Below are 27,902 nucleotides of genomic sequence, written 5' to 3'. Positions count from 1 at the left end.
TTTGTTCTGATTCTCTTCTGCATATTTAATTCGGTCTGTAGCAGTGCGTCATCATTAGCTTTGTTTTTTTGGATTGCCCTTGACTCCGCAAGCACAAATTAATTTGTGGTGCTGTGACTGACAAAAAAAAGTCAAGAGCCACGACTGATGCATTTCGCGATGCGTTGCTCTAATCGCAAAGTAGAATTTTCCCCTCAAGTTCATTCGCCCTCGCCCGATTCACCATTATCATGTCCTCTGTTAAAAAACAAATTAATTCTTAGATCACCTCTGAACCAAATTATATTTTATCATTTTTATATAAAAAGTAACAACGTCTATAACAGCAAATAAATATTATTACAAAAAAAAACATTTTACAATGTATCTACTGATAAAGTGATAATACATTAGTGCTGTTATAGATATTGGTACTGCCAATTTATTCGAACTTTTAATAGTTTGATTTAGGACAACTTCGGCGGTTGATATTTAATTGGGATGGAGAAAGTAGTCGAGAACAATAAAGCTGTGCACTTGCTCTCCTAGGAGGGTGGGGAGCTCGAAGTATAACGATTTAGATACAGTCATACTGAGTGCTCTATTTTTAATAGCATTTTTAGATGCCAGGAGATATAAAGATTGCCGAGTGAAAACATATACCCTGAATTGAAGTCAAGTAAGGGCCTGTTCGTTTTTCACGGATTGAAGGCCTGGAACGGTTTCTGGCCGGATTGTTTCTCTAATTTATGTAAGTTTTGATAAGTTGGAATGAATCCTGGTCTAATTCTGGACAAACGAACGGGCCCTAAAGATGATTCCAAGCAACACCTTGAATAGCCTAGCTGATGAGAATAGCGGTGTTGGTTTTATAGTTATGAGTCCAGTTAGACTGAACGAGTCGATTTCAGTTTTTAAGAATGAAATGACTTTGTTCCGTGTTTGGAAAAAAAAAGTAGAACGGTTCCTTTATTCCGTAAGTGAAAAGGTTTAATAGTCACTGGCTTCCTCCAATCAAACACTATATAATCCCTTACTAATTAATTTGACTATCAAAGGATTATATGTCCCTAAATCCTTTTCAAATCCCTATACAACCAAACATACCTAGAGCTAGAATATAGCCGCTTCATTTTATGACCTTGCTCCTGAACCAAACGCTGCCTAATGTTCACTAGATTTAAAAAGCTCGTGAGACAAGCGGATTAGTGGTGGCTATGGCAATAATAGACAGTGGTGAGACAACACACCACTAACTATGGGTAGTGCATGATTATTAAAATGTGCTGTGTCGAAACAAGGGCAAGAGGAACCCAATGGATTAGGAGTTGTTTGGTGCAACTCTCCACCTCCTCTACTAACTTCTCTCTTGCGTGATTCATTCTTTTTTCACAAGCATTAAAACAAAAACAGTGGTGCAATAGTAAACAGTACTGCTACAGTAAAATAATATGAGATAAGGAAGAGGCAAGACAATATACGGAGATACGAGGCAAGACAAGTCCTATGTCTCCCCCACCCCCACATGAAAGTAAAATGCATAGCGTTTGGTTTGATGGGCCCAAATATGAGATAAGAAAGAGGCGGGAGAGATGCTTTATCAGTTGAGTCTTAGTTTATTATATGATTTAGTGCTTGTTCGGTTAGAAGCGAATTTAATAGGTTAAATCCCTTTATAATCAAAATTGAATAGACGGGGATTCAATCCCTTCTGATGTAAATGGAACCCTTGTTCGGTTGCATGAAAATCGGAGAGGGTCGAAAGAGAAATTAATCTCTTTCTATTTAATTTTCAATAGACAAGAATTTATTTCGCTCTAGTCTTACTCGATCCATTCGTAACCGAACAAGCCAGTTGGGAAACTTCAATCATCTTTATATTCTTTTGGAAGTATATAAGTCCATCTCTAGTCTCTCCACTTCATCTTTCAAAAAATGCGGCACTGGTCGGGTAACCTTGTTGGTGAGTGAAGTGTAAAAAAAAATGCAATGTTCTTCCCCGCCTGGCTACCTCCAATATCGCTCCTAGTAGTGGGCCAATGATGGCGTACTACGTGCTGCGACTGCCGTCATCTCAACAACGATTTTTTTTCTCCTAAAAAAACAGGCTGTACACACTCAACAGCGACATATACCTTTGTAGCTCTCTCGGACGACAGAGATGTCCGCCGGTTGCATCTGCACTGCCAACCGCATCGGTGTCTCGAACCCTATTTTGTAGAGATGGCAATGGGTACCCGAAACCCAAAACCCGATGGGTTTGTACCCTATTAGGGTACGGGTTTGGGTCAATTTTCATACCCATGAGTTTGTTAATGGGCATAAATCTATACCCGGCGGGTTTATGGGTACGAGTTTGTTCCTATAGTACCAAAACTCGTGAACCCGTGGGTTTTTTAAACCCGACCAAACCTAGTGCATATTGTCATTTTATTTTATAAACGGCCAACAAACTTGTTATTCCTTATTTACTTCATAATTTTTATCAATTGGTGAATGTATCAGTAGTCGGTGAGAGTGTTGCTTGCTTGCTATTATAGTTTTTATTAGCGTTATATATGTGGTGGATGGATAACTTAGTGCAAAGTCACTTAATTATACAACTTATTATTTGTATTTCATTCTCTCTACTAATAATTTTTATACCAAATCATGAACTCGTTCTTCATTACATAAATTTTGGATCATGATCTCATTAATTATTACGATACTTATTGATTATGAGAAGAACAAGTATATTGGAGATGAAACCCGCGGGTAACCCATGGGTACCCGCTAACCCGATGGGTACGGGTTTGGGCAAAATCTCAAATCCGTCATGGGTACGGGTTTTTTAATGGGCATGGATATTTTTCACGGGTACGGGTTTGAGACGGCAAAACCCAGCGGGTTTATACCCGTTGCCATCTCTACTATTTTGGTGTGCAGAGCCGTATCGTATGATCGGCAGGAGTCCGCAGAGGCAGGAGGCAGTGGCGGAGCCAAGATCTCTCTAAATGTAGGGCCCGATATAACACTAACAAATATTTATATCAGTTAGAACATTTTAAATAATACAAATACATAGATAATAACACATATGACCATTAACGGATTATACGACGTTCCTTCGGAACATATTTGGGCCCTTAGCAATTTTTCGGCCTAAGAGTAGGGCCCGAGCCCTAGTGGCCCCACGCCTGTCTCCGCCACTGCGCAGAGGGCGACCTCCTCCTGGTTTGTCTGAAAGTTGCGGCGCAAGTATCGGCCTCCATGCACTGCACTTGCACGCCGTGTCTGACTGACCCACGCGGAGGCGGCGCGAGTGAGCGCGCGACCGGAAGGATGGGCATACGTACGTGATGGCAATAGGTACCCGAAATCCGAAACCCGATGACTAAAAATTCTATTAGTGCACGGATATGGCGGATTTTGATACTCATGATTATTTTATTGGGTCATTTGTTATGCCCATCGGGTACGTGGGTCCGGATTTATATGTCTCATATAAAATGAATGTTATGTTTTGTCCATAGTTTTGTAGAATCAGTGCTATGTTTTGTGTGATTTGTAGGCATGATATTGCCATTTAATGTTGAATATTGTTGAAACTGTGATAAAATTATGTTGGATTCGATACATTTGTTATGCTGGTACTTATTTTTGCGATTCAAATGATCATATCTATCGTAATGTTAATGGGTATGGGTATCCGATGGGTACCCGCTACCCATGATGGGTATGAACATGGCGTAATTTTGTACCCGTAATGGGTAGTGGATATGAGTATGGGTCAATTTTTTTTATGGGTATGAGTATGGTTTCATGTGCCAACTACTTACCCACTGTCATCCATAGTACGTATTGGTCGAGTGCTCGTGCTCCCTTCCCCGGTCTGCTGCTGCTGTGTGCGAAGTATACAGTATACTCCTACGCGGGTGTCGGCAGGCGAGAGGGAGCCGCGTCGCGCCGCGCCGGCCGCTGCGGCGTGGGCTTCTGGAGCTGGGCCTGTAGTGTATCAGAATTCAGAAGTTGAGGGGGCAGCGCTCAGCGCAGGCTGATACGGCCGGAGTCCGCGCGACATGCTGTGCGCGGCTCGCGGAACCGCGTGGAGAGACCGCACGCCCCGGTGGGCTGGGCTGCACCGTGCGCCGACCCGGGCCGTGTCGTCTCGTCTGGTCTGCCTTGGCGGCGGCGGCGGCGCTAGGAGGATCTGCTCTGCTGGCGTCAACGCCAGCCACGCGCCTACGCATGGCGGCAACTTTTGCTCTTGGCCAGCTGAGCTCAGCTAGCTGTCCATGTCCACCACGCTCCAGCTACCGGTGACAGGTCAGGTGTATAATGCCAGCTTAATAACAGGAGCGGCTTCTCATCCATCTTCAGGGCCGGGGGTGACGGGGCATTAAACTCCGCCGGAGAATGCGTTGCGTCAGGCCCCAGTGACGGGCACCGACGACACACGGAGGCTGCTCCTGATGGAGAGGAGGGCGTCGGTGGGGTGCGTGCGTGTATCCGACCGAGTTTGCTGACATTTTCCTGGACGCGGGGCCGGGGCCGGGGCCGGGGAGTGTGCCAGACGAATCATTGCTGGCCGCGGCGGCGAGTGCACTACCGCACTGTGCCAGACTGCCAGGCGCGCCCGCGTCAGCTGGAAAGGCCGCCGATACTGGACACGCATCATGCATGCCCGATGTCCCGGGCGGCAGCGGCACGTTCCAGTTCCCATTCCCGTTCCCGTTCCCGTTCAGCGGCATGCAGCATGTGTCGTCAGCTAAGCTGGCGATGGATCAATGATGCGTTCCGGTGGCCCGGCAAGGGGGACAAGAAAGAAAAAGCCGCTGCTGTCCGGTGTCCAGTTGTCCACGCAAAGAGAAAAGGCACTGTAGCAGTCGTACTACTACTCCTCCTCCTCTACCGTACCAAGATCGCGCTTCACATGACGCGCACCAGCGAATCGATTGGTCGGATCGGGGGCACTGGCAAGCGCCAGCGGCCAGCCCCTAGCCAGGAGGTGAGGTACAGTATCTCCCGACGCCTTGCAACACCGTTGCCACTCGGGTCAACCCTCCATTTGCAGCCTTGCCGGCCCACTGCGCGTACTGCGTCCACCGCAAGTGCGCCGCCGCCGTCCCACTCGACCGTCAGTCTCTCTCCCTCCCTACGTGCACGCTCCGATCCAACAAGCAGAGGTCAGGTGACGTCCACTGATGACGGGGGACACGGAGCAGCCCACCCTGGACCTGGAGTGGTGTTGGATCCAAAGGCGGATGGCGTTGCAGTTGGTGTTGGATCACTCGCCCAAAGAGAGCATAGATGGATGAATCGATGGCAAAAAAAAAAAACAAAGAAAAAGAAGCAAGAGCCGCCACAACCCGCTGTATGATTAAACCACCAAACACTCGTGGCTGGCTGGCAACTGGCAACAGACACAAGCCGTAGCTCGGCGGCCCCCACCGGATGACAACATCACTAGAGCCTACTAGCAGAATCAGTACTGTACGTACTAGTAGCAACTTGTCGAATTAAGACCCCCCAGTTGCTAGTTGGCACGCACTACTACTATCAAAGATGAAAGGTGGACCCATCAAATAATGATATGCACAGAGCTGAGTTTTTTTTAAATAAAAAAATCAGGCAATAAAAATAAAAAAACGAAATTATCGAGAAACGGAGCCGTTTACGTGGTGGACCCCGACGACGTTGACGCCGAGGCGTGTGCCGGCGGGGAGGGCGCCGTCATGTTCCTGCGCGGGCCGACGGAGAAGGTCCGGAAGAAGGTCCGCGGCCGCGGCGGCGCGGACCGGCTCCGGCTCCGGCTCGCGGCGGAGGGCGGGCGCGCGGCGCGGCCGTTGCCCGGGATGACGCAGGTGAAGGCGACCCCGATCTTGGCGAGGCGGTTGACCCAGCGCGGGATGCGGGCGCGCGCGACGAGGCGCCGGCACGCGGCGTCGCAGAAGTGGTTGCAGTTGCGGGACACCAGGTTGTAGGCGTCCCCGGGGAACTCGGCGGCCAGCTCCGCCATCAGCGCGCGCACCTCGCCGCGGCTCAGCTCCGTCGCGCCCACGGCCACCGACTCCCGGAACGCGTACCCGGGGCACCGCCGCGGCACCACCTCGAAGATCCCGCTGCTCGCGCCGTCGTGCGCGCCGTACGCGTACTCCACCCCGTGAACTGCACAACAGCCAGTGGATGGAGAGAGAGAGCAGTCGTGTTAGGAGTTAGGATGACACGGGGGCCGCGGCGGAGGGTGAGGACTGAGGGGGGGCGAGGAGGACGGAGGGAGGGAGCCTGGTCCACTTGCCTTGCACGCCGGAGTGGTAGACGCCGAGGCCGAGCCACCGGGCGTAGCCGTTGGCGGGGGTGACGTCGTACACGTTGAGGAAGACGGGGCTCGACGACGACGGCGCCGCGCCCGCATCCACTCCCGCGCCGCGCTGCTGCCGCGCCGTCGGGGTGGAGCCCGCCGCCGAGGAGCCCATCGGTGCGCCTCGCCGGCACGCTGGCTCCCGCGCGCTTGCGCTGCGCCGCGAATTTCACGAGTACGTAGCTAGCTTTGTTGTGCGCGGATGCCACAGCTCGCCCGCCCGCCCGGCTGGCGAGTATAGACAAGGTCGCGGCCGGGGTCGCGCTCGCGCCCCGCACCCGCGAGGCCGCAAGCCCGCCTTGGTGACTGCGCCGCGCCCGTACCTAGGGGCTGTAGAAACAGCAAGAACCCCGCGCTGAGCGTCGCCTTCTCCTGCTCGTTCTGCTGGGACTGACTGGGATCAATGACGAGATCCAGGATGCGCCGTTGCAATCGATGTTTGCTTCTACTTCCACGGGAATGTCTGGGCCGGGAACCAAGGAGGGGCGCATCGCATCACTGCATTCGATGATTCTTCCCCCCCTCCTTTTATCGTACTGTTTTATAATTTAAATATATAATATATGTGGGGGGCACACTGCATTCTATGGTGAATTGATGATTCATCTTTTGGTGAAGTGGCTGCCCTCGCGCCTAGTGGACTGTTTGATTCAGTTTTTTTTAACTAGCTTTTTTGAAAATCTGGACGTTAAAAAAAATCTGGTTGTATAGATAATCTAAGTACCACGGGATTAAATGTGAAATAAGATAAATATGTTCATAGGATTTAGGACTTAGAAAGTAATGGATTCCTATTATTGTAAAGACTCGGTCGATTATGTGTTTATGTTGATTTTATATGGATTTTACCAAATCGATTCTTATAAAAGCTGAGTGTTTAAAAGTCTGCAGCAACTTTTGGTAGGCAGAAGCTAAAAAAAGTTGAAACAAACAGAGCTATATGCTGGTAATAATATGTTCTCAAGTTCCATCCAACTCGGTCCCAATCTTGACCTGCTTTCGTGCTGGCTTGTTTTGACAATATTTCATAATAGATTAGATAGGATTGAGCCAGTTTAAATTTATATCAAGTTAAAATCTATCTTAATCATTTCCAACCCACTCCAATCCACATAGAACGTAGGCCTTGTTTCATTATTTCTATCCTATGTGGCTATGTGGATTGAATGAGATTGAGATAGATTAAGAGAGATTTGATTTCTATGGATTTAAACTTACCCAATTCCTTTCGGTTCACATAGATTGAGTGCTAACCGGGCAGACCCTTAAATGAGCGCAAAACAAGAGGAGTGGCAACGATAGCTTACATCACTTGTGAGAAGAACAATATCCTCAAGCTTCTTTCCGGTGAAAACATCAGTACCAACAAAGTGGAACTTGGCGTGGCCATGCTTCTCAGTCTTGGAAGTGGAGACCTCAACAACCTAAAACAAAAGCTTATATCAAGATTCTTGTCAGGTCAAGACTTGCTGGATCTACCATGGAGATCAAACATGCTAAGAATCGTTAGATATAGTGAGAGAATATAGCTACCAGATGTATACAAACCAGAAAGAAACATGGAGTGATAAAAATGCCATTCAAGTCATCATATGCAACTCCAGGTAAGCAGATATATAGTAGTAAGAAAAATATTCAGAGTCCAGTGTCACACCCAGACTTAAGGTCAAATTCGGGCGTAAATCAAATGTGTGCTAAAATCAAGTCTCACACATATGATGACTCATGGTATAGAAAACGAATGTCACATCTTTACTATGTAATAAGAGTTTTATACAAAATAACTAAATAATTACATCGTACGAAGACAACGATCCTCCACAACCATAGCTGATTGTGAGATGATGACATAGACCTCTCACGAACGCATCGCGACATCCTTCATGTTCTTCATCTTGTGGTAACTGTACTTTACCTTGGAGGGATGTGAGTACAACAAGGATGAGCTCAAATACGTTCATCACTCAGCAAGTTGTGGGAATAATGTGCATGCGCTCACTTACGGTAGGGGGCTCATGTGAAGTATAAGACTTATCAAAGAAGATGATTAAAGCTGAACATTAGTTTTAAATTTGGCCAAAATTTTATTAGCAATTACTAAGTGTAATTAGATACCATCCCAAATAAATAAGAGATCACAATTAGTAATAACACCCACAATGCAATGCAAATAACAAATTAAGTTTAATTCTATAAGTTAATCATGTGAGTGTCCGAGTCGCTCATGAGCACGACCGATATATTAGTTTTACACTCTTCGTATGTTGTACATCTTTACCAACAGGTCCATGGAGCATTCATGCTATACCGGAGACGAAATGGTCACCAATAATTCAAGTAATTGCAAAAACATTTTACTATGTTTAAGGGTCACCAATAATTCAAGTAATTACAAAAACATTTTACTATGTCCAAAAGAGATATGCACTATGCCCGCAACGTTCGCGGATGAACCAGATGAGATAGGACAGATCACCGACCGGTTTTGTGAGAGAGAAAATTGTGGGTTTGATTTAAAATGTTGCATGGAGATTTATATAAATTTGCAATCGTGAAACCTGTCGGTACCCTGAAACAGGGGTATCCCTTGCTACAGTATAAAGACGCGATACCCACGCGGCTATCTCTAGTCGCGTGATGAACCGCACCCGACCCCACCACGTGGACGGCTCCGGGGGCACCACGTGACCAAAGAAGACGATATACTCCAAGGTATCAACAGTGGGTCCGGACCCCATGGGAAAGTGCCGGACCCCTGTATATACAGACCGAACCTCCGGGTAAGGTCCAGGACCTCCACAGGCGCAAACCGGACCCCTAGGATGGGTTCCGGACCCTCTGTGTGGGGTTCGGGCCACTCACAGCAGGGTCCCGGGATTCTGGGACAAAGAATACACAGGCCTTAATCAAGGCCAGGCGGGGGTCCGGAGCCGACACGTGTCCGGACCATACCGCATACGCTTCTGCTCCCCGCTCAGGCGGAGCCCCGATGCTGCCACGTGGCATGGCGCGCGTGACGTAAGCCAACGACGGAGCCTGACGTAAGGCCTCTGGGCTGCGCGGTCTCTGCATTTATTGCGGACAGGGCGTGCTGCCTGTCCATTCCACTGGCAGGTGATATGCCGCCTCAGCATTTAATGAGCCCTGCCCATTTGTCACACCCGGTTTTAAAGGACAAAGCCGGGTGCATCTCATACATGCGCCAAAGAAGACAACATATATAATAACAGAGTGTATAGAGATAAATGTCACAAAACATCAGAGTAATTATTACATAGCGGAAGACTTATTACAAAATAAAGGAATAAATGTAAAACGAACTAAGGATCGTTGGCGCCAATGTCAACTGAGAAACGCCACCTAGATCAGATCGAACTCCTCAGTGTTAGGCGGCTCCTCTTCGACCACCTGTTCTTCTCCTGTGGGGGGGGTGTGAGACAGCAAGAGTGAGCTCACATACGTTCATAGCTCAACAAGTCGTGGGGAATAATGTGGCATGAACTCACCAAAGGTGGGAGTTCATGTAGTGTAAGGCTGATCAATGAAATAGAGGTTGAGGCTGAGCATTGCTTTTATAAGTTGGTCAAAATTTTATTAGCAATTACTAAGTGTAAGTAAATACCAAACCTTAATAATAATAAAGAACAGTAATAGTAAAATAATCCCAAATGCGATGCAAATGTCAAATTGAATTTAAGTTCCATAATTAATCATGTGAGGGTCCGAGCCGCTCTTGACCGTGAGCACGGCTAGTATACTAGTTTTACACTCTGCAGAGGTTGCGCATCTTTACCCACAAGCCGTGTATCCCATGTCGCCTGGGTTTGCAAGGCCCTTAGACACTACCGAGGTGAATGGCTAGGGATCCACTACGAGGCCTTTACAAAGTTCCACTAGCTTCCGAAAACCCGCTACAGTTTATAGGAAGATCCAGTACAGGGTTCCTGGCTGACAGCCATCGCAGCAAAATCAACCAGGGACCTCCCCGCACTGACCTCTCCCCTACTGCCCTTGCCCCTTTCGGGTAAGGTAGTCTTCCACTAGCTTTCCTAATTAGTCAGCCAAGGGCGTCCCATTATACCCTTGTGGTAGCACTGTTTTCCCGGGTGGTCGCTCCATGTTCCCATTAATTTAATGATCTTAACATGAACAATAATACTAACAAGTTAATAACAGAATAATCATGAATAGTGTATCTCCATACCCAATCCACATAAAGCAATAGCAAGTACTACCCAAAAATATTTCAGGGGTGAACAAGGTATAGAGGTAATCAAAACTGGGGTAACATAAAGGCTCCCATCAAAATTATCCTATGCAGATCATTAAAATTAATAAGAACATGGCTGGGAAAGTAAGTGATCAAGGGCACAACTTGCCTTTAATGAGCTCCTGCTCAGCTACTTCTACTTGTTGAACCTCAGTTTCCACAGTGGCTTGCTCGTCTACTCGCATCAACACAATACATACATAGTATAGCCAAAATCAACATCACACCAAGCATGTAAATAAAATATGCAGTAAAAATCTACATATCAAAATGAAACCATAGGAACTGGAATCACTAAATTTGGAGTTATATATTTCAAGTTATGAATTTCTGTAGCTTTTATGTATTTAATACAAGATTAAGTATTAGATAAATTTAAATGAGCCTTTCATGCCAAAACAGAGGCACAAATGCGCAGACAATATTATTACAAAAATTTAGGAACTGGAATGGAGTGATTTGGAGTTAGTATGAATTTTCTATGAATTATTGAAGTTCTAGCATATATTTTTGTATTAAAAACCTATTTTCCAATTCAATTATTCTATTTTAAACAGCTCTGGACGGGGCCTCAAATCCTGAAAAGCGCGGGGTTCTCGGTGTAAGTTTCCTAAGACACAGGGTATAGTGGCTATGAACGGCGGTGATACTAAAATAACAGAGGGTTTCTTTTGCATAATACGCTAGCCGAAGGGTATCTTGTGATCACGGCCGTGCGATCAAGGGTGGACGCGTGAGATTAGATCCCCGAACCGGTACGCATACATGACCACTGGATCTAAAATCGACGGCACAGTTTTAATGAAACGAAGTGGTATACGCAGGACTAATCGCGGTCGTCCACACAGGATCTAACGGTGGATATTGGTTCTGACCGAACTCTATCATCTACCAAATCCTAGCCGTCCGACACACATCCAACGGCGCGCATCAGATCTCCCTTCCCTGGCTCACGCAGAACACGGCGGTGCCCAGCGCACGGCGGAGCCTCGCCGGAGTGCGGCCAATCGGCGAACAGGGCCTTCGATCAAACTTCTAATTGGTCTTACGCGATCCATACGCGAAAACGGACTATCGGAACTGCTTATTACCTGAAGACTCGATGTCGGAGGCCGTGACCACGCACCACGGCGGAAAAGGGGACACTGGCGGCGACGTCTTGAGTCAGGACGATGCTCCAAGCTCAATTGGCTCCGCGCACACACTCCACACGACTAAGCGAGGTGCGGGGCTCTAACCCCGGGGGCAGTGCGTCAATGGGGCGAGGATTGATGGTGGCAGCGCGGATAGCTTTGTCTGCGGTTGTGGCGGCGTGGATGGAGACGCCTTCGCGTGAACTACAGGGCGATTAGCGACTCCAGGGAGGACATGCATAGATATAGATGCCGTGGACCCGGAAACCCCCGCCCGATCTTGAACGCGCGCGACAAAATCGGAGTTCCACTGCGGCGCAGCGCGATTTTACCGGAGGTCGGGGATGACTTGCGGGGTCCACGCGGTAGAGGTCTCACGCGAGGTGGGTGCGACTGGCAAAGGGGCCCAGCGCGTCGGTGTAACAGAGATACGCGCAGGCGCGTGGGAGGCCGACGGGCAGGGCCCACTTGTCGGCACCGTGTGGAGACGCATAATGGGTCGTGCGGGTGTTTCTCTGGGTGGGCCGAAATGGGTAGCAGCCGGCCCAGGTAGTGTTTTCCCCCTTTCTTTTCCTTTTTCCTTTTTTTTTGTTTCTATTTTTCCTATTTTGTCTTATTTTGAATCCCAAATTCAAACTTCAATTTAAATTCAAACTTTGTGGCACCTTGTACACTGAATAATTATTTAGTTTGATCATACCTACTGCGATGGAGTTATTAAATTATACTTTTATTTATTGAATAAAATTCCTTTCTCTCCTCTATTTTCATGGTTTTATTTCCAAGTTAGACTTTGAATTTTATGGATCCATTGATATGCTATTAATGATACATTTATTTTATTAAGCACAAATACACAATCAAATAAAACTCAGCATGATGCACAGATTAATTATGTGTTCATTGTTCTATTCATCCACTTTTAACTAGTGTTGAGCACATGCAATAATTAGTAGAGGCCACAAACCATTGAGATTATCTCTATTCTCTTTATTACACTTTTGAGTATTACAAATCCTACCCCCCTTAAAAATAATCTCGTCCTCGAGATTTAAGAAGATCTAGGGAAAAGGTGGGGAAAATATATGCGAAGCTCTTCTTCTCTTTCCCAAGTTGCTTCATCTTCACCGTGGTGACTCCATTGGACTTTGCACATCTTTATCACCTTATTTCTTGTAACTCGAGTCAAAGTATCCAAAATCTTGATCGGGTACTCCGTGTAAGTCAAATCACCTTGAACACTAAGCTCTTCCATTGGTAGTTGTTCCTCGGGAACACGGAGACACTTCTTTAGTTGAGATACGTGGAACACGTTATGCACATCCGATAGACTATCCGGTAACTCAAGTTGGTATGCCATCTCCCCAACTCGCCTAAAGATCAAGAATGGTCCAATATAGCGAGGGGACAATTTGCCCTTAACTTTGAATCTCCTCATTCCACGAAGTGGTGACACCTTGAGGTACACATAATCTCCTTCTTCAAATTCCAGTGGCCTCCTTCTATTATCAGCATAACTCTTTTACCTGGTTTGAGCCACCCTCAAATTCTCTCGAATTATACGGACTTGTTCTTCTGCCTCTTGAATAAGTTTAGGTCCAAAGAACTGTCTTCCTCTAGTAGTCTGGTCCAAAAATAGAGGAGTCCCGCATTTCCTGCCATATAAAGCTTCAAAAGGTGACATTTTCAGACTGGCCTGATAACTATTGTTGTATGAGAACTCAACGTATGGTAAACTTTTATCCCAACTTCCTCCATGCTGAAGAGCACATGCTCTCAACATCTCTTCCAATACTTGATTAGTCCTTTCAGTCTGTCCATCAGTCTGAGGGTGATAAGCTGTACTAAAATTCAACTTCGTACTCATATTCTCATGAAAGCTTCTCCAAAATCTTGAGGTAAACTGCGAACCTCGATCAGACACGATCTTCTTTGGTACTCCATGTAAACACACAATCCGAGCCATATATAACTCTGCTAGCTGAGAACCTTTATAAGTAGTCTTTACAGGAATGAAGTGAGCCACTTTAGTTAGCCTGTCCACAATCACCCATATAGAATCATATCCAGCAGACGTGCGGGGTAATCCAACAATGAAGTCCATGCCAATCTCTTCCCATTTCCACTCAGGTATCTTCAGTGGGTGCAATAGTCCGGCTGGCCTCTGGTGTTCAGCCTTAACTCTTCGACACACATCGCACATAGCCACATGTGCAGCCACATCTCTCTTTAGTCCATACCACCAATACTTTTGCTTTAAATCCTGATACATCTTAGTGCTCCCAGGGTGGATAGAATAAACTGAATCATGTGCCTCCTTCAATATGGTTTCCCGAAGACTATCGATATCGGGAACACAGATCCGATTCTTGAACCATATCGTGCCTTGCTCATCCTCTGTGAACTCTGGGCCTCTACCCTCTGTTATCAGATCCTTGATCTCCTGGATTTTGGCATCACCAACCTGACCTTTACGAATTTCTTGCTCCAAGGTAGGTTCCAATTCAATAGTAACTCCTTCCGTATGTGTAACAATTCCCAGGTTGAGCCTCTCAAAATCCTTTGCTAATTCATCAGGTAGCTGGACAACGAAAGCGGAGTGAACATGCTCCTTCCGACTCAAGGCATCTGCAACCAAATTCGCCTTGCCGGGGTGATAGTGAATCTCCAAGTCATAATCCTTAATGAGCTCCAACCAACGGCGTTGCCTCAGGTTGAGATCCTTCTGAGTGAATATATACTTCAAACTCTTATGATCCGTATATACTTGGCACTTAGTTCCCATGATATAGTGTCTCCAAATCTTAAGTGCATGCACAACGGCAGCCAATTCCAAGTCATGAGTGGGGTAGTTCAATTCATGCTTCCGCAACTAGCGAGATGCATAGGCAATCACATGACCTTCTTGCATAAGCACACATCCAAGTCCTTGGCCACATGCATCACAGTAAATGTCAAATCCCTTCTGCAGATCTGGCATAATCAATACTGGTGGAGACATCAATCTCTCCTTCAATTGATCAAAGCTCTCTTGGCACTTCTCATCCCACTTGAATTCTCTTCCTTTCTCCAAAAGCGATGTCATGGGCTTAGCAATCTTAGAAAATCCTTCAATAAATCTCCGATAATATCCTGCGAGTCCCAAGAAACTCCGAATCTCCGTAACTGTAGTGGGCACTCTCCACTCCATTATCTCCTTTACTTTAGCAGGATCCACGGCTATTCCTCCATTAGAAATAATATGACCAAGGAATGGCACCTTGTCAATCCAAAACTCGCACTTGCTGAACTTAGCATAGAGTTGATTATCTCGTAACTTCTGTAGCACCAACCTTAGATGTTGTTCATGATCACTTTCATTCTTAGAATAGATAAGAATATCGTCGATGAATACCACGACGAACCTGTCCAAATACTCCATAAACACCTTATTCATCAAATTCATGAAATATGCTGGTGCATTGGTCAATCCAAACGACATAACAGTGAACTCATATAATCCATATCGAGTCGAGAAAGCCGTCTTGGGAATATCCGATGGTCTAATCCTCATCTGATGGTAACCGGATCGGAGATCAATCTTCGAGAATACTCTAGCACCTCTCATCTGATCAAATAAATCCTCAATACGGGGCAACGGATACTTGTTCTTTACCGTAACATCATTAAGAGATCTATAATCCACACACATTCTTTGTGATCCATCCTTCTTCTGCACAAATAAAACCGGCGCTCCCCAAGGTGAGGAACTCGGACGAATGTAACCGGCCTCTTGTAACTCTGTCAACTGCTTCTTCAGTTCCTTCAACTCCTCTACGGACATTCTATATGGCCGTTTAGAAATAGGGGCGGTTCCAGGTAAGAGATCAATAACAAACTCAACTTTCGTATCTGGTGGCATCCCTGGTAACTCCTCTGGAAAGACATCCGGAAAATCCTTAACCACACGGATGTTGTCACCAACAAACTTCCCATCTATTAAGAATGTCGCTAGTCTGATGGCAGTAGTTACTGTAATTCCAACTTCAAATCTTTCTCCTTTGGAACTGGTGAGTTCTATGGTTCCTTTAGCACAGTGAATAAACTGCCTTAGCCTTTCTTAACCATGACATACCAAGGATCACGTCTATAGTGCTCTCTTCTAACACTATAGGGGTAGCCCATCTGGGTTAGGAGCACAGGGTACGAAAGAAAGGATTGTAGACAAGGCATGTAATTACAAAGCATATTACTTTGGGGGATTTATTAGCTGAGTGTGTCGCCTACTAAAGCTAATTCATTACCTTATAGTGGTACATGCTAAGATGCCCGTCTATACTATTTCAATCAATCAAAGAAGCAAATCAGGCATTGATCATCAGAACAATCAATCGATATTTTTAATAGAGAAAATAATTTTAATTTTTGTCTTAGGCCTCCTATCTCCTAAGAATGTCATAAACGTAGGATTCCAAGGTGTGAAATCCATCTTGTCTCAGAGTAGAAAAGGTAAGAATGATCAGAGTAGAACAGTAGAAGGTGAGACAGGATCAAGTTAAGTATAGAAAGAATCAGAGTAAGGTAAGTATAGAATGAATCAGAATGAGATAAGTAGGTAAGGGTTGTCCATTTCTATCTAGGTTTCGTCCTACAGTCAACATTTCCTCTGATACCACTTCTGTCACACCCGGTTTTAAAGGACAAAGCCGGGTGCATCTCATACATGCGCCAAAGAAGACAACATATATAATAACAGAGTGTATAGAGATAAATGTCACAAAACATCAGAGTAATTATTACATAGCGGAAGACTTATTACAAAATAAAGGAATAAATGTAAAACGAACTAAGGATCGTTGGCGCCAATGTCAACTGAGAAACGCCACCTAGATCAGATCGAACTCCTCAGTGTTAGGCGGCTCCTCTTCGACCACCTGTTCTTCTCCTGTGGGGGGGGGTGTGAGACAGCAAGAGTGAGCTCACATACGTTCATAGCTCAACAAGTCGTGGGGAATAATGTGGCATGAACTCACCAAAGGTGGGAGTTCATGTAGTGTAAGGCTGATCAATGAAATAGAGGTTGAGGCTGAGCATTGCTTTTATAAGTTGGTCAAAATTTTATTAGCAATTACTAAGTGTAAGTAAATACCAAACCTTAATAATAATAAAGAACAGTAATAGTAAAATAATCCCAAATGCGATGCAAATGTCAAATTGAATTTAAGTTCCATAATTAATCATGTGAGGGTCCGAGCCGCTCTTGACCGTGAGCACGGCTAGTATACTAGTTTTACACTCTGCAGAGGTTGCGCATCTTTACCCACAAGCCGTGTATCCCATGTCGCCTGGGTTTGCAAGGCCCTTAGACACTACCGAGGTGAATGGCTAGGGATCCACTACGAGGCCTTTACAAAGTTCCACTAGCTTCCGAAAACCCGCTACAGTTTATAGGAAGATCCAGTACAGGGTTCCTGGCTGACAGCCATCGCAGCAAAATCAACCAGGGACCTCCCCGCACTGACCTCTCCCCTACTGCCCTTGCCCCTTTCGGGTAAGGTAGTCTTCCACTAGCTTTCCTAATTAGTCAGCCAAGGGCGTCCCATTATACCCTTGTGGTAGCACTGTTTTCCCGGGTGGTCGCTCCATGTTCCCATTAATTTAATGATCTTAACATGAACAATAATACTAACAAGTTAATAACAGAATAATCATGAATAGTGTATCTCCATACCCAATCCACATAAAGCAATAGCAAGTACTACCCAAAAATATTTCAGGGGTGAACAAGGTATAGAGGTAATCAAAACTGGGGTAACATAAAGGCTCCCATCAAAATTATCCTATGCAGATCATTAAAATTAATAAGAACATGGCTGGGAAAGTAAGTGATCAAGGGCACAACTTGCCTTTAATGAGCTCCTGCTCAGCTACTTCTACTTGTTGAACCTCAGTTTCCACAGTGGCTTGCTCGTCTACTCGCATCAACACAATACATACATAGTATAGCCAAAATCAACATCACACCAAGCATGTAAATAAAATATGCAGTAAAAATCTACATATCAAAATGAAACCATAGGAACTGGAATCACTAAATTTGGAGTTATATATTTCAAGTTATGAATTTCTGTAGCTTTTATGTATTTAATACAAGATTAAGTATTAGATAAATTTAAATGAGCCTTTCATGCCAAAACAGAGGCACAAATGCGCAGACAATATTATTACAAAAATTTAGGAACTGGAATGGAGTGATTTGGAGTTAGTATGAATTTTCTATGAATTATTGAAGTTCTAGCATATATTTTTGTATTAAAAACCTATTTTCCAATTCAATTATTCTATTTTAAACAGCTCTGGACGGGGCCTCAAATCCTGAAAAGCGCGGGGTTCTCGGTGTAAGTTTCCTAAGACACAGGGTATAGTGGCTATGAACGGCGGTGATACTAAAATAACAGAGGGTTTCTTTTGCATAATACGCTAGCCGAAGGGTATCTTGTGATCACGGCCGTGCGATCAAGGGTGGACGCGTGAGATTAGATCCCCGAACCGGTACGCATACATGACCACTGGATCTAAAATCGACGGCACAATTTTAATGAAACGAAGTGGTATACGCAGGACTAATCGCGGTCGTCCACACAGGATCTAACGGTGGATATTGGTTCTGACCGAACTCTATCATCTACCAAATCCTAGCCGTCCGACACACATCCAACGGCGCGCATCAGATCTCCCTTCCCTGGCTCACGCAGAACACGGCGGCGCCCAGCGCACGGCGGAGCCTCGCCGGAGTGCGGCCAATCGGCGAACAGGGCCTTCGATCAAACTTCTAATTGGTCTTACGCGATCCATACGCGAAAACGGACTATCGGAACTGCTTATTACCTGAAGACTCGATGTCGGAGGCCGTGACCACGCACCACGGCGGAAAAGGGGACACTGGCGGCGACGTCTTGAGTCAGGACGATGCTCCAAGCTCAATTGGCTCCGCGCACACACTCCACACGACTAAGCGAGGTGCGGGGCTCTAACCCCGGGGGCAGTGCGTCAATGGGGCGAGGATTGATGGTGGCAGCGCGGATAGCTTTGTCTGCGGTTGTGGCGGCGTGGATGGAGACGCCTTCGCGTGAACTACAGGGCGATTAGCGACTCCAGGGAGGACATGCATAGATATAGATGCCGTGGACCCGGAAACCCCCGCCCGATCTTGAACGCGCGCGACAAAATCGGAGTTCCACTGCGGCGCAGCGCGATTTTACCGGAGGTCGGGGATGACTTGCGGGGTCCACGCGGTAGAGGTCTCACGCGAGGTGGGTGCGACTGGCAAAGGGGCCCAGCGCGTCGGTGTAACAGAGATACGCGCAGGCGCGTGGGAGGCCGACGGGCAGGGCCCACTTGTCGGCACCGTGTGGAGACGCATAATGGGTCGTGCGGGTGTTTCTCTGGGTGGGCCGAAATGGGTAGCAGCCGGCCCAGGTAGTGTTTTCCCCCTTTCTTTTCCTTTTTCCTTTTTTTTTGTTTCTATTTTTCCTATTTTGTCTTATTTTGAATCCCAAATTCAAACTTCAATTTAAATTCAAACTTTGTGGCACCTTGTACACTGAATAATTATTTAGTTTGATCATACCTACTGCGATGGAGTTATTAAATTATACTTTTATTTATTGAATAAAATTCCTTTCTCTCCTCTATTTTCATGGTTTTATTTCCAAGTTAGACTTTGAATTTTATGGATCCATTGATATGCTATTAATGATACATTTATTTTATTAAGCACAAATACACAATCAAATAAAACTCAGCATGATGCACAGATTAATTATGTGTTCATTGTTCTATTCATCCACTTTTAACTAGTGTTGAGCACATGCAATAATTAGTAGAGGCCACAAACCATTGAGATTATCTCTATTCTCTTTATTACACTTTTGAGTATTACACCATTCCACTGGCAGGTGATGTGCCGCCTCTGCATTTAATGAGCCCTGTCCATTCCGCGGGCAGGCGGTGACCAGTCCATTCCGCAGGCGGTGTGCCTGTCCATTCCACTGGCAGACAGTACGCCCATGCTGCCGCGTGTAATACACCCATCATGACTCGCGCGTTACCAAGGAAGCAGCCACGACACATCAATACTGTATGGGCTACGGACATTATGGCGCTCGGAGATCACCATAGGCGTTACAGGCATTAGTTACTTCCTTCCATTTTGCCCCTGGGCCCACATGTCGGGGCTCAGTATCTGTCGGGGACCATAATTAGGGGTACCCCCAAGACTCCTAATCTCAGCTGGTAACCCCCATCAGCACAAAGCTGCAAAGGCCTGATGGGCGCAATTAAGGTCAAGGCTCAGTCCACTCAAGGGACACGATCTCGCCTCGCCCGAGCCCAGCCTCGGGCAAAGGCAGCCGACCCCGGAGGATCCACGTCTCGCCCGAGGGTCCCCTCAAGCAACGGACGCACCTTCGACTCGCCCGAGGCCCAGCTCGGGCAGGCTTCGCGGAGAAGCAACCTTGGCCAGATCGCCACGCCAACCGACCGTATCACAGGAGCATTTAATGCAAGGATCGCCTGACACCTTATCCTGACGCGTGCTCCTCAGTCGACAGAGCCGAAGTGACCGCAGTCACTTCGCTGCTCCACTGGCCGACATGACAGGAAAACAGCGCTGCCTGCCCTGCTCCGACTGTTGTGCCACTCGACAGAGTGAGGCTGAAAGCAGCTAAGTCCAGCCTCGGGCGCCATAGGAAGCTCCGCCTCGCCCGACCTCAATGCTCGGGCTCAACTTCGACGCCGGACGACGGACTCCACCTCGCCCGACCCCAGGACTCGGACTCAGCCTCGACCTCGGAAGACGGACTCCGCCTCGCCCGACCACAGGGCTCGGGCTCAGCCTCGACCTCGGAAGACGGTCTCCGCCTCGCCCGACCCCAGGGCTCGGAGTCAACCTCGACCTCGGAGGAGTCATCGCCTCGCCCGACCTCGGGCTCGGACCGATCACGTCACAGGGGGGCCATCATTACCCTACCCCTAGCTAGCTCAGGCTACGGGGAACAAGACCGGCGTCCCATCTGGCTCGCCCCGGTAAACAAGTAATGATGGCACCCCGCGTGCCCCATGACGACGGCGGCTCTCAGCCCCTTACGGAAGCAAGGAGACGTCAGCAAGGATCCGACAGCCCCGACAGCTGTACTTCCACAGGGCTCAAACACTCCTCCGACGGCCACGACATCACATGAACAAGGCGCCAAAACCTCTCCGACTGCCACGACGGCATGTACTTAGGGCTCTAGCTCCTCTCTGCTAGACACGTTAGCACATTGCTACACCCCCCATTGTACACCTGGGCCCTCTCCTTACGCTTATAAAAGGAAGGTCCAGGGCTCTCGTACGAGAGGGTTGGCCGCGCGGGAGAACGGGCTGGCGGACAGTCTCTCCCTCCCTCTCACTCTCACTCGCGGATGCTTGTAACCCCCTACTGCAAGCGCACCCGACCTGGGCGCAGGGCAACACGAAGGCCGCGGGTTCCCCCTTTGTTGTCCCCCCCCCTTTGTGCTCCATCTCGCGCCGACCCATCTGGGCTAGGACACGCGGCGACAATTTACTCGTCGGTCCAAGGACCCTTTGGGGTCGAAACGCCGACAGTTGGCGCGCCAGGTAGGGGCCTGCTGCGTGTTGACGAACAACTTCCCGTCAAGCTCCAGATGGGTAGTCTCCAGCAACCACTTCAACCCAGGACGGTGCTCTGTTTCGGGAGTCTTGAGTTCATGTCCCTCGACGACAGCTACGACATGATACTCGTTCCTCCGCCGCGTGGCAACGACAATGGCGGCCGTCAGCCCGCCCGCCGACGGTGGAATTGACGACGTCTTCCCCACGTGGCGGAAGAGCAACATCCGGGTCTATCCCATCACCTTCCCCACCGACGGAGGAGGAGGCGGGGCAGGCATGGTCAAGCAGGAGGCGGCACCTCATCGGCTGTCGAGCGAGTCGACGGCGCCGGCGCCCCAACGGGGGACACGTCGGGCGTTGACCTCGCGTCTGAGACGAAGACGAGCGTCGTTTCCCCGCAACACGCCAACCTCAAGCAGACGGACGACGCCAGCACGCTCGCGAAGGACTTGTTGGGCGTCAGCCTCGTACCTGAGACAACGGTGCAGTCCGTCCCCGACGCGACTTCGTCACCGCCCGTCGATCAAGAGGTACCATCCGTTTCCTGTTCCATGCCTTTTGAATTCAGCTGTGACCCACCAAGCGACCCCGCTTCGGTGGACGCTTTCATAAAGGCATGTCCAAACCCTCCGGGGTATCATATGCGGTCACCCTGGGACCGACTGACGGCTGTCTCGACCTACGGGCCCCTGGGTTCCGAGGAAGATGACGACCCCAACTCTAGTTGGGATTTCTCCGGGCTCGATAACCCCAGTGCCATGCGGGACTTCATGACCGCATGTGATTACTGCCTCTCCGATTGCTCCGATAGTAGCCACAGCCTCGGCGACGAGGACTGTGGCCCAAGTCGCGAATGCTTTCACGTCGATTTAGGGGGTCTCGACGAAGGCAACCATCTTGGTATGCCGGAGGACGGTGATCCCCCTAGGCCTGCGCCTCGCGTTGACATCCTTCAGGAGCTAGCTGTGGTCCCAGTCCCCGCGGGGGGTCAGGACGCACAGCTCGAGCAAATCCGCGAGATGCAGGCCAGGCTCGACGAGGAAGCAGCACAACTTGTGCAGCTTCGGCAAAATATTGGGCAGGAGTGGGCAGGCCGAGCACCGGCCGTAGAAGCGCGTCATCTGGCCCAGGACGTCCAGCACCGCATCACCGACGATGCCAGGGCGAGGCTACCCCCGGCTTCCAGTGGGGTCGGCCAGAACCTGGCCGCAACAGCAATACTACTCCGAGCGATGCCGGATCCATCCACCACCGAGGGGCGGTGTATCCAGGGAGAGCTCAAGAATATCCTGGAAGATGCCGCGGTCCGACGGGCCGAGAGCTCTGCCTCCCGAAGGCAGGGGTACCCCCCGGAGCATCGCGCCGCGACTTCCCGATTCATGTGGGAAGCCTCGGTCCACACCGGGCGAACGCGGAACACAGCGCCTGCGGCCCCGGGTCGCCTCGGCAACGAGCACCACCACCACGACCGTCGAGCCCACCTCGACGAGAAGGTGCACCGAGGCTACCACCCCAGGCGTGGGGGACGCTACGACAGCGGGGAGGATCGGAGCCCCTCGCCCGAACCACCCGGTCCGCGAGCTTTCAGCCGGGCCATACGACAGGCGTCGTTCCCGACCCGGTTCCGAACCCCGACTACCATCGCCAAGTACTCGAGGGAGTCAAAGCCGGAACTGTGGCTCGCGGACTACCGGCTGGCCTGCCAGCTGGGTGGGACGGACGATGACAACCTCATCATCCGCAACCTTCCCCTGTTCCTCTCCGACGCCGCCCGAGCCTAGCTGGAGCATCTGCCTCCTGCGCAGATCTCCAACTGGGACAACCTGGTCAAAGCCTTCGCCGGCAACTTCCAGAGCACATATGTGCGCCCTGGGAACTCCTGGGATCTCCGAAGCTGCCGTCAGCAGCCGGGAGAGTCCCTGCGGGACTACATCCGGCGATTTTCGAAGCAGCGCACCGAGCTGCCCAACATCACCGACTCAGATGTCATAGGCGCTTTCCTCGCTGGCACCACTTGCCGCGACCTGGTGAGCAAGCTGGGTCGCAAGACTCCCACCAGGGCGAGCGAGCTGATGGACATCGCCACCAAGTTCGCCTCTGGTTAGGAGGCGGTCGAGGCCATCTTCTGGAAGGACAAGCAACCTCAGGGGCGCCAGCCGGAAGACATCCCCGAGGCGTCCGCTCAGCGCGGCGCAAGGAAGAAGGGCAAGAAGAAGTCGCAAGCGAAACGCGACGCCGCCGACGCAGACCTTGTCGCCGCCGCCGAGCACAGGAACCCTCGGAAGCCTCCCGGAGGCGCCAACCTGTTCGACAAGATGCTCAAGGAGTCGTGCCCCTATCATCAGGGTCCCGTCAAGCACACCCTTGAGGAATGCGTCATGCTTCGGCGCTACTTCCACAGGGCCGGACCACAGGCGGAAGGTGGCCGAGCCCACAACAACGACAAGAAGGAGGATCACAAGGCAGAGGAGTTCCCCGAGGTCCACGGCTGCTTCATGATCTACGGTGGGCATGTGGCGAACGCCTCGGCTCGGCACCGCAAGCGAGAGCGCCGGGAGGTCTGCTCGGTAAAGGTGGCGGCGCCAGTCTACCTAGACTGGTCCGACAAGCCCATCACCTTCGACCAGGGCGACCACCCCGACCGCGTGCCGAGCCCAGGGAAGTACCCGCTCGTTGTCGATCCCGTCATCGGCAACGTCAGGCTCACCAAGGTCCTCATGGACGGAGGCAGCAACCTCAACATCATCTACGCCGAGACCCTCTGGCTCCTGCAGATCGATCTGTCCTCGATCCGGGCCGGCGCGGTGCCTTTTCACAGGATCATCCCCGGGAAACGTGTCCAACCCCTCGGGTAACTCGATCTGCCCGTCTGCTTCGGGACTCCCTCCAACTTCTGAAAGGAAACCCTCACGTTCGATGTGGTCGGGTTCTGAGGGACCTACCACGCAGTGCTGGGGAGACCATGCTACGCTAAGTTCATGGCCGTCCCCAACTACACCTACCTCAAGCTCAAGATACCGGCCCCAACGGGGTCATCACCGTCGGCTCCACGTACCGACACGCGTACGAATGCGACGTGGATTGCGTGGAGTACGCCGAGGCCCTCGCCGAATCCGAGGCCCTCATCGCCGACCTGGAGAGCCTCTCCAAGGAGGCACCAGATGCGAAGCGCCACGCCGGCAACTTCAAGCCAGCTGAGACGGTTAAGTCCGTCCCTCTCGACCCCAGCAACGACACCTCCAAGCAGATCCGGATCAGCTCCGAGCTCGACCCCAAATAGTAAGCAGTGCTCGTCGACTTTCTATGCGTGAATGCCAAAGTTTTTGCGTGGAGTCCCTCGGACATGCATGACATACCGAGGGATGTCGCCGAGCACTCGCTGGGTATCCGAGCTGGAGCACGACCCGTGAAGCAGCCTCTGTGCCGATTCGACGAAGAAAAGCGTAGAGCCATAGGCGAGGAGATCCACAAGCTGATGGCTGCAGGGTTCATCAAAGAGGTATTCCTTCCCGAATGGCTTGCCAACCCTGTGCTTGTGAGAAAGAAAGGAGGGAAATGGCAGATGTGTGTAGACTACACTGGTCTAAACAAAGCATGTCCGAAGGTTCCCTACCCTCTGCCTCGCATCGATCAAATCGTGGATTCCACTGCTGGGTGCGAAACCTTGTCTTTCCTCGATGCCTACTCAGGGTATCACCAAATCAGGATGAAAGAGTCCGACCAGCTCGCGACTTCTTTCATCACACCCTTTGGCATGTACTGCTATGTTACTATGCCATTCGGTTTGAGGAATGCGGGTGCGACATACCAAAGGTGCATGAACCACGTGTTCGGAGAACACATTGGTCGAACGGTCGAGGCTTACGTCGATGACATCGTAGTCAAGACGAGGAAAGCCTCCGACCTCCTTTCCGACCTTGAAGCGACATTCCGGTGTCTCAAGGCGAAATGCGTAAAACTCAATCCCGAGAAGTGTGTCTTCGGAGTCCCCCGAGGCATGCTCCTGGGGTTCATCGTCTCCGAGCGGGGCATCGAGGCCAACCCGGAGAAAATCGCGGCCATCACCAACATGGGCCCCATCAAGGATTTGAAAGGAGTGCAGAGGGTCATGGGATGCCTTGCGGCCCTGAGCCGTTTCATCTCGCGCCTCGGCGAAAGAGGCCTACCTCTGTACCGCCTCTTGAGGAAGACCGAGCGCTTCACTTGGACCCCCGAGGCCGAGGAAGCCCTCGTGAACCTAAAGGCGCTCCTTACCAGCGCGCCCATCTTGGTGCCCCCGCTGCCGGAGAAGCCCTCTTGATCTACGTCTCCGCTACCACTAAGGTGGTCAGCGCCGCGATCGTGGTCGAGAGACGAGAAGAGGGGCACGCATTGCCCATCCAGAGGCCGGTCTACTTCATCAGTGAAGTACTGTCCGAGACCAAAATCCGCTACCCGCAAATCCAGAAGCTACTGTACGCGGTAATTCTGACGCGGCGAAAGTTGCGACACTACTTCGAGTCTCATCCGGTGACTGTGGTGTCATCCTTCCCCCTGGGGGAGATCATCCAGTGCCGAGAGGCCTCGGGTAGGATTGCAAAGTGGGCGGTGGAGATCATGGGCGAGACAATCTCGTTCGCCCCTCGGAAGGCCATCAAGTCCCAAGTCTTGGCGGACTTTGTGGCTGAATGGGTCGACACCCAGCTTCCAGCAGCTCCGATCCAACCGGAACTCTGGACCATGTTTTTCGACGGGTCGTTGATGAAAACAGGAGCGGGCGCGGGCCCGCTCTTCATCTCACCCCTCGGGAAGCACCACCGCTATGTGCTGCGCCTCCATTTCTTGGCGTCCAACAATGTGGCCGAGTACGAGGCTCTGGTTAACAGGTTGCGCATCGCCATCGAGCTAGAGGTCCGACGCCTCGACGCTCGTGGCGACTCGTAGCTTGTCATCGACCAAGTCATGAAGAACTCCCACTGCCGTGACCCGAAGATGGAAGCCTACTGCGATGAGGTTCGGCGCCTAGAGGACAAGTTCTTCAGGCTCGAGCTCAACCACATCGCCCGACGATACAACGAGACTGCGGACGAGCTAGCTAAGATATCCTCGGGGCGGACAACGGTTCCCCCGGACGTCTTCTCCCGAGACCTACATCAACCCTCAGTCAAGACCAACGACACGCCCGAGCCCGAGGAGGCCTCGGCCCTGCCCGAGGCACCCTCGGCTCAGCCCGAGGCGCCCTTGGCTCAGCCCGAGGCACCCTCGGCCCCCGAGGGTGAGGCACTGCGCGTCGAGGAAGAGCGGAATAGGGTCACGCCTAACTGAAACTGGCAGACCCCGTACCTGCAATATCTCCACCAAGGAGAGCTACCCCTCGATAGAGCCGAAGCTCGGCGACTGGCGCGGCTCACCAAGTCGTTTGTCTTGCTGGGTGACGGGAAGGAGCTCTACCACCGCAGCCCCTCAGGCATCCTCCAGCGATGCATATCCATCACCGAAGGTCAGGAGTTATTACAAGAAATACACTCGGGGGCTTGCGGTCACCACGCAGCGCCTCGAGCCCTCGTTGGGAATGCCTTCCGACTGGGTTTTTTTACTGGCCAACCGCGGTGGCCGACGCCACTAGGATTGTACGCACCTTCCAACGGTGTCAATTCTACGCAAAGCAGACCCACCTGCCCGCTCAGGCTCTGCAGACAATACCCATCACCTGGCCGTTTGCTGTGTGGGGTCTGAACCTCGTCGGTCCCTTGCGGAAGGCACCCGGGGGCTACACGCACCTGCTGGTCGCCATCGACAAATTCTCCAAGTGGATCGAGGTTCGACCCCTAAACAGCATCAGGTCCGAACAGGCGGTGGCGTTCTTCACCAACATCACCCATCACTTTGGGGTCCCAAACTCCATCATCACCGACAACGGCACCCAGTTCACCGGCAGAAAGTTTCTGGACTTCTGCGAGGATCACCACATCCGGGTGGACTGGGCCGCCGTAGCTCACCCCATGACGAATGGACAAGTAGAGCGTGCCAACGGCATGATTCTGCAATGACTCAAGCCGCGGATCTACAACGACCTCAAGAAGTTCGGCAAGCGATGGATGAAGGAACTCCCCTCGGTGGTCTGGAGTCTGAGGACAACGCCGAGCCGAGCCACGGGCTTCACGCCGTTCTTTCTAGTCTATGGGGCCGAGGCCATCTTGCCCACAGACTTAGAATACGATTCCCCGAGGACGAGGGCGTACGACGACCGAAGCAATCGAACCAGCCGAGAAGACTCATTGGACCAGCTGGAAGAGGCTCGGGACATGGCCTTACTACACTCGACGCGGTATCAGCAGTCCCTGCGACACTACCACGCCCGAGGGGTTCGGTCCCGAGACCTCCAGGTGGGCGACTTGGTGCTTTGGCTACGACAAGACGCCCGAGGGCGTCACAAGCTCACGCCTCCCTGGGAAGGGCCATTCATCATCGCCAAGATTTTGAAGCCCGGAACATACAAGCTGGCCAACAGTCAAGGCGAGGTCTACAGCAACGCTTGGAACAT

At 50.3% G+C, this 27,902-nt stretch overlaps 1 protein-coding gene across 1 annotated transcript; it reads right to left on the bottom strand.

The window, feature by feature from the left end:
- LOC100501775 (deSI-like protein At4g17486) lies at nucleotides 1–6,960 on the bottom strand. Its single transcript, XM_008660983.4, has 3 exons — nucleotides 6,260–6,960; nucleotides 5,640–6,129; nucleotides 1–237 (listed from the first exon to the last, which is right to left on the bottom strand). Exons 1-3 carry the CDS (start codon nucleotides 6,435–6,437, stop codon nucleotides 201–203), a joined length of 705 nt encoding a protein of 234 aa, XP_008659205.1. The 5' UTR covers nucleotides 6,438–6,960; the 3' UTR covers nucleotides 1–200.
- Nucleotides 6,961–27,902: the final 20,942 nt, after the last annotated feature.

This window comes from Zea mays, chromosome 9, assembly GCF_902167145.1.
Source record: "Zea mays cultivar B73 chromosome 9, Zm-B73-REFERENCE-NAM-5.0, whole genome shotgun sequence".
NCBI lineage: Eukaryota > Viridiplantae > Streptophyta > Magnoliopsida > Poales > Poaceae > Zea > Zea mays.
The sequence above is the reverse complement of the archived record's forward strand: the minus strand, read 5'-3'. Positions and strand labels throughout refer to the sequence as shown.